This window comes from Micromys minutus (genome assembly GCF_963924665.1).
Source record: "Micromys minutus genome assembly, chromosome: X".
Classification (NCBI taxonomy): Eukaryota; Metazoa; Chordata; class Mammalia; order Rodentia; family Muridae; genus Micromys; species Micromys minutus.
The window spans coordinates 14025619-14033010 of record NC_137970.1 but is presented as its reverse complement, the minus strand read 5'-3'; the positions used below and the strand labels follow the sequence as shown (position 1 = coordinate 14033010).

The window sequence follows — 7392 nt, the reverse complement described above, 5'->3', positions numbered from 1 at the left end:
CTGTCTTAATTGCTTCCCTCCCTTGGCACCTTGCATTGTATTTTCTGGAACCCTGGAAACTAGACTGCAGAAAAGAGGCTTCCTGGTTAGATCCAGGTCAAATCATAAGTTGTGTCCTAGGTGTGTCGCCACAATAGCAATAGTTGCCCATCTATAATCTACATTGTTTGGTAAATCACTTGGACTTAACTGGACAACCATTTAAAAGGAAGTTTCTATTGCCTGCCTCTGGGGGCGGGATTTGCTAATATGTATCATTCTCGTGGGGAGCATTGACATCCCAGTTGACTTACACACACACACACACACACACACACACACACACACACACGCACATGCATGCATGTCGGCACACACGCAGGCATGCACACACGCACACACGCAGGCACGCATACACGTTCTCACACACTAATGTATTGTGTATTATTTTTTATTAAATATACAATAATATTTAACACACATCTCCATAGAAACATTCTTTAAAATATAAGTCAAGACAGAAACGATTTGAAAGTCCATCTAAAAACACTGTAATAAGTAAAGCATTTTTTTTTTGTCCATACTACGTAGAACAAAATGGAGGAGACCGCTGGTGGGGCACTCCCTTCTTTGTCATAGTAGAATCCAAGGTATTCAGGCAAGATCTCCTAGCAACTGAGTGGCCCCAATGAAACAAATCCCTGAGGCTGCGGTGGAGGCTGAGGCTGCGGTGGAGGCTGAGGCTGCGGTGGAGGCTGAAGCTGCGGTGGAGGCTGAGGCCGTGGCTCCACAGCCAGAAATACTATGGGTGACCACAGGCTGCCAGGAAGCCCGGCCCGTCGGACACTAAAGCCAACATCTCAGGACACTACTGCTAAGTCTATGTGGAAAGACTCTTCCAAGTGTTTTTCAAAACACAAGAAAGAGCAGCTGAGGTTGCCCACCACCGTGGAGAACCGGTACCGACTCTACGGTAAGGAACGGTTAGATGATTTCAGGAAAGGCGGAACATCGAGTGAAGGGTTGAGCCCACGCAGCATGGAGGGTTCCTTTTTCCCGACAATTTCTCACCGAGTATGTAGTCCCATCGTCAGCAAGAATCAGAAAAAGTCAGCTGATGATTCAGGACTGTTATACCCACTTTTGACAGTCCCGCCAAAACGTAGAACCTTCTGGGACGAATTAGGTACCCGCCATAATCAACAGCTGCTTGCTCCGTGGCCTAGAGGAGAAGACAGTTCTGCAGACATCTTAATCAAAATGCTGGAAACACCAAAACCTAACCGGATGCTGGAAAACAAGTGGCCGTATTGGGAAGATCACAGGGAAGCAACCAAGCAGCCCACCACATCTGGCAAACAGTCTCAAGGAAAATTCAATCTGGAACGTCACAAGCTTCCCTGGTCGTGTGAAGGCACTTGGCTCCATGATGGTAAACACAGAGGACAGGATATGATTAGCTCTATTTATTATAAATATATATACAAAGGAGGGAACGACAAATGGGCTGAAACTTACAGAGATTCCATGCAGCATATTGACGCAGGATATGAAAACCAACCAAGCTATGAAGACTCACCTGTCAGGAGAACTGATCTGTCTAATTTTAACATCAAGTACGGTAAGAAAACAAGCAAAGGGAAGGGCGCGCCATTATCTAAACAGGAATCCAGCTTTGTTATAAAACTTCAAACCCCACCAGATCTTTATAGACACAACAAACACATGAGGTTTGAATCACCATTCCTGAAAACCAACCATTTGAAAACACTAAGAACCGAAGACTCTGAAGCTGGTCCCAATGTACCTGAACTTCAAGATGAAAATGCTGGTAACACAGAGATCGCTGAGCAAGCCTATGAACCAACTGACTGGAAGTACTTTATAAGCAAGGACGACACGACACCAAGTACCCTTGAGCAGATGTTTATGAAGAAGGGATGGGGTTATGAATGTTCTACTCCAACATCAAAAATGTTTAGAGATTATTATTGGATCATGGATTCAGATGATGATGAGAAGGAGGAGGAAGAGGATGAGGAGGAAGAGGAGGAGAAATTGAAGGAACAGCAGACAGAAAATAAGTAGATGACTTTCTAATTATAACTCCTTTGGGTATATCCAGTTCTCATTTTATACATCAATCAAGGTAGACATCATGAAATAATTCTCACTGAACTTCTGCCTTGCCTTCGCACAATATGTTACTGTATCAACTATGAGATGAATATTCACATGGACTTTTGTTGCACTGAAGATATTAATTACATTGCTACATTAAACAATAATAATGACAATGGATAAAACCACGAATAAAAACAGCCAATATTAGGAAGATCCTGGGATGACACCACAACTGCAGGAATAAAAGACTCGTGTAGATCTCGGTGGATGAAAACTTAATGAAATAACTAGCAGTTGTTTTGCCAATTTGTCAAATTGAAATCAATAGCTAAATAAATGTGAATTCATCTTCTGCAATAGTCACTGTGATTTCAGTTTCAAATTCATTTTTGTGTTCGCAACATTAATTTCCATTTGTTTGTCTATACAGAACATTCACAAGACAATGGCCATTTTAATCTATTATTTTTGTGAATGTTCAGTGAGAACAGTTAAGATTTAATATTTTCACAATTAGATCCTTATCACCCATGAGACTTGCAAATATTGTGATCTCATTGTGCCTTTTACTATTTTGTTTCTTTTCCCTGCAGAAAGTGTCATGTTGGGGTATCTTTCCTGTCTTTCTTTTGCATTCAGTGTGTGTTTTTAATATCACATCCCAGAAGTTAATTCTCATGCAAATATCTAAAGTCTGTTAGGTTCTCAGCAACTAGAATGTGCCGAGGACAAGATGAACACTTAAATAGTTGGTAAAACAAATTTGAGAAACAGGGAACACATTTAAAAATGTAAGATTTATTTTTATTCTAGAACATTCCCCTCACATGTTAACAATTCACACATTTCTATGGTTCTCTCTACCTTCCACAAACATTGTGAAGTTGTTCCTGCCACTGGTGACTTTTTTTTTAATCCTGAAGTTTCTTTTCTGTTTTGAATATAACACAGTTCCATTGCATGCATTTGTCATCATTTTTCATAACCATATATGCCTTGGAGAGTCTATAATGATTTACGTTATCCAGTGTGCCAAACTTCCTCTCTTTCCCATGGCATCTTGTTACATACCACTTCGTTTTAAACATAAGCAATGAAATATTTGAATGAAAATGATCAAATTTATTTTGGCTGTAAAATTTCAGAAAGTCTAGCAGTAACTAGAAATGTCAACATGCCATGGTCACTGGATGTTCAACAGGTGGCAAAGGTGATTTAAGTCTCTGACTTCCCCAACACCTAATCAAAATGACAATTTGTCTCTGGTTGCAAAACTTCATTCAGTGTTAGCCATGCATCATCAAAAGGCACCATATCTTGGTACAAAAATTGTAATCACCTCATTTTCCATTTTAGCATTATGATCATGTACTTCATGGAGTCAGTTTCCTCATATATGAAAAGGAAAATATGCCATTAAACTTGAAGATATTTTGATGGGAATAATGTAACTAATTTCTATAGTTTCTTATGGTCAGAGGTCGCATACAATTGATACTAATCATTTATTCCTAAAAGAGGAGTGCATTCATAACAGACAGATGGGTGTTGCAATGATCCAAATATAAAAGGAAGGTTTTCATGACATGATCCATTGTGCAAGCCCCATATTCTATCTTACTCAGTGTTAATTGCTGCTGAAAATTAAGAAAAATTATGTGGGTCTGGAAAGATGGTTCAGTGATTAAGAGCATTGACTGCCCTTCCAGAGGACCTGAGTTCAATTTTTAGCACCAACATGGCAGCTCACAACTGTCTATAACTCCAGTTCCAGGGGATTCAACACCCTCACACAGACAAAACACCAATGCACTTTAAAAATAAATCCTTAAAAAATTTTAATTATATTGCCTCTTCAAAACTTGGGTTCCTCTGTGTTTTTCCTCTTTAAAGGGGCTTAAATCTGGATCTTACTCATTTTGGGAGATAAGAAAGCTGCCAAATAAGTATATTTTTATAAGAGTAATGGGGATGACAGGTAGGATGCTTGGAGGCTCTTCCTGTCAGAGGTGAAGCTGCCAATGACACCATAGCTTTCACAACTTTTGTTAATCTTCCTCGTCTTGTGGATGTAGTCTTCAACCAAGAAACTGACTTGCCTTACTGGCTAAACTCTGCATATCACCTTGCTTACTCCCTGGTACCTCTGCATCCCATCTTACCTAAGTCCTTTATTTGCCATGGGGGTGGAACAAGCTTTAACTTTCCACAGAGTGGCCTTAATAGTAGGATTTTAATTCTGTCATGAAGTCCTAGTACAACCAAATGTGGAGCTATACTAGGAGAAATTCAAGAAGCCTGGGACATATCTGTACTTTCAGAGCCAGAAGGAAGAGAAGTTGCTTTGGGTGATTAGTGTCAAACAATCCAACCAGGGGCCTATTTCAGGAGAAGGAATAGGATCTAGATAGGCTGTTTATGAGTGCTGTGCTTCATTAGGTAGACCCCATGTAAATTTATAAATTAAGACCTAGAACATAGCATTATAATACAGTCATTACAGTGCACACTTGTGAAATATTGCAAGACTGCAAAGATTATGTTAATCTAGGAAGAAAGAGTAAATTCAAAGTAGAAGAAGCAATAAAAGTTCTTCAGTGCCATAAATATGAGTATAATATCTGGTCTAGCTTTGTGAACCAGAGAGTGAAACTGGGATTATTTACAGGAAGATGGGTGAGGGCTTTCCTATGTCGATATGGGTGACTTAAGTAGTAGCTATACCATAAAAGAATAATCTCACCCACCAACAAATAATGTAGAAAAATTTTAATCCGGCAACATGGCTGCTCTGGTAAGGGATCACATCCAAAGACCCAGGTTTATATCATCTGGCTGGAATGCAGAAATACTCTAGATTACACTATGATCTCGCTGGAATACTAACATAGCTTTAGTACAAAACTTTAATATCAATCAATGAAAGTAAAGTTAGTTTATAGAAGGAAGTAGCCATGTCATGTTTGAAAGTGACATCTAATTGAGGGAAAGACAGGGGTTCAAACCAAAGAAATATTTAACAGAATGAATCAGAGGTAGGATGTGCCAAACTCTCACCAAAAGATACAGAAAAAGGAGGACTCAAGAGAGCAGTACAGAGAGATGAGAGATGAGGGAGAGGAGGCAGTTTTACTGGAAGAGTTTTTATAAAGACAGGTTGTAGGTGAAGACAGAATAAACCAGAGAATGAAAAGGATCCAGAAGATTAGGACAGATACCAGAGTTATTTCGAGGCCAAGAAAAGCAATTCAGTCAGAAACCAGTTTGAATCAGTTTGGGGAGGAGTATGAGTCAGAAGAGCAGAGCTGAACCAGATAGCCAGAGTTCCTAAAGAGCTAGAAATGGTGATCTTATTCAGGAGTGAGTCTGTGAGACAACAATTACAGCTGGCAAATAAAAGTTACTTTTATAATATATGTTTTTGAAGGAGTTTAAATGTGAGCATCATCTTCTAAGTTCTCCCTCTCATCCAAGAAAAAGTGTAGGCACAATCTTTTGATGGCTTTTATGGGGAATATGATTTTAAGACAGCAATAACCAAGCCATACTCTGATCATGGCAAGGTATTTCACAATAGTTACAGGTCACAAAAATTACTTTCTAGTTTACATAGTATTTATCACACCATTCTATAACTCTCCTTGGTAGCACTTTCCAACATTCCAACACTGCTATTGCTGGATAACTTAGCCTTGAAACATCATGTTTTCATTCTTTATAAAAACTTACATTACATAAAACAAAAGCTACCACAGAGAATTAAAATGAGTAGGAAAATATGTAGTTTTGTTTTTATGTACAAGAAACATATGGCCATATATTTCCCAGAAATGTCGACTATATAAAAATGTTTTAATTTTAACATTTTCTTCACTCAGCCTACTTTAATAAGTGTTTAACCTTCCCTCTATACCACCAGAAGTGGTAGAAAAGTTATTAGGACACAGAGGAGGTAGACCTGTTTAGAAGTAGTTCTCTGGGGGCAGGTCCAATCTTCATTGTCAGGACACCAGCAGTTCAGTCCAGTAGCAAACACCAAATATAAACCAGCAGCTGCAGTCCTGTTCTCTTAGAAGTCACCACACATGAACTAGCAGAGGTGGTTCAATCCAGAAGAAACCTCAAGGATCACCAACCAGCCAAGGTCTACAGGAAGGGCAAGAAGCTGCAGGAACCTCATGAGAAGATCTTTGGTAAGTTTCTCTCAATGGTGTCACCACAAGCTTAGCTCAGATATGCAATGTAAGGCAAACCAATTCCAACCAATTTGTTAGTGAAGAATAGCAAGGTGGGGCAAAGTGAAGCAGTGCTACATTTCCCTCTGTCTGTGGGGTCATATTTATATTCCTTCATCATGCTTCCTTTCATGTGTTTGCTTTAGCAAAACATCCTTTTACCCATGATCCCCAGCAAAACATCACTGGACATAAGTGACTTTCCAGAGAAACCAGAAGTTTCTATTTCAAGGAGGTATTTTTTTTAAAGGCTAGTCAGAGTCTTGAAAATTTTTAAATTCAATTATATCTAAGAACTCAAATGGTGATTTATGTAGTTTATACTTACAGAATATATTGGGTCCCACATATCTGGCAGGCTATACATAGCTGTGCATTGGTGTTCCTCTAAGGAAGCTATACCCACTCCAGCAAGGCCACCTCCTAATAGTGCCACTCCCTGTGAGTCAAGGAGGGCCATTTTTATTCAACCCACCATGTTATTTTCAGCCACCATAGGCTTGTTATGATATCATAATGCAAAAATGCATAAAGTACAACTTTAAAAGATTCCAGAATTGATAAATCTCAACCCTGTAAAAGTCTAAAGTCTCTTGAAACCCATGCAATCTTTTAACTGTAATCCCCTGTAAAATAAAAATGAAAAAACAGATCACATGTTTCCAGCAAAGGATATAAATTTCCATTCCAAATCAAGGAATGGGAACATGGTGAGGAAATACTGGATCAAAGCAAGACTGAAAACCAGCTGGGAAACTCAAAACCCTATATCTCCGTGCCTGTCACCAAAGTGCCCTTCAGGCCACCAAGTGCTTTTAGCTTTGTTGACTGCAACACACTTCTCTTGAGCTGGTTCCTCTCCCAGTCAGCAGCAGATCTCCTCAGCAGGTATCCCACATCTCCAACATTTTGGGGTCTCTAAGGTAACCCAGGCTTTACCTGCACATCTTCACACAATGGCCTTCCTGGGTCTCTATACAGGGACTCTGATGACACATGCCTGAGGTCAATGGCTTTCTTTAGTTTCAGAAAGAGGTTCTGTCACCCCTTTCTT

General features: G+C 39.5%; 1 protein-coding gene across 1 annotated transcript; it reads left to right on the top strand.

The window, feature by feature from the left end:
• Positions 1-783: 783 nt before the first annotated feature.
• LOC308415541 (protein FAM47E-like) lies at positions 784-2067 on the top strand (the record flags this gene model as incomplete). Its single annotated transcript, XM_080910581.1, has 1 exon — positions 784-2067. The coding sequence occupies one exon, from the start codon at positions 784-786 to the stop codon at positions 2065-2067; it is 1284 nt and encodes a 427-aa protein (XP_080766707.1).
• Between the last annotated feature and the right edge of the window lie 5325 nt (positions 2068-7392).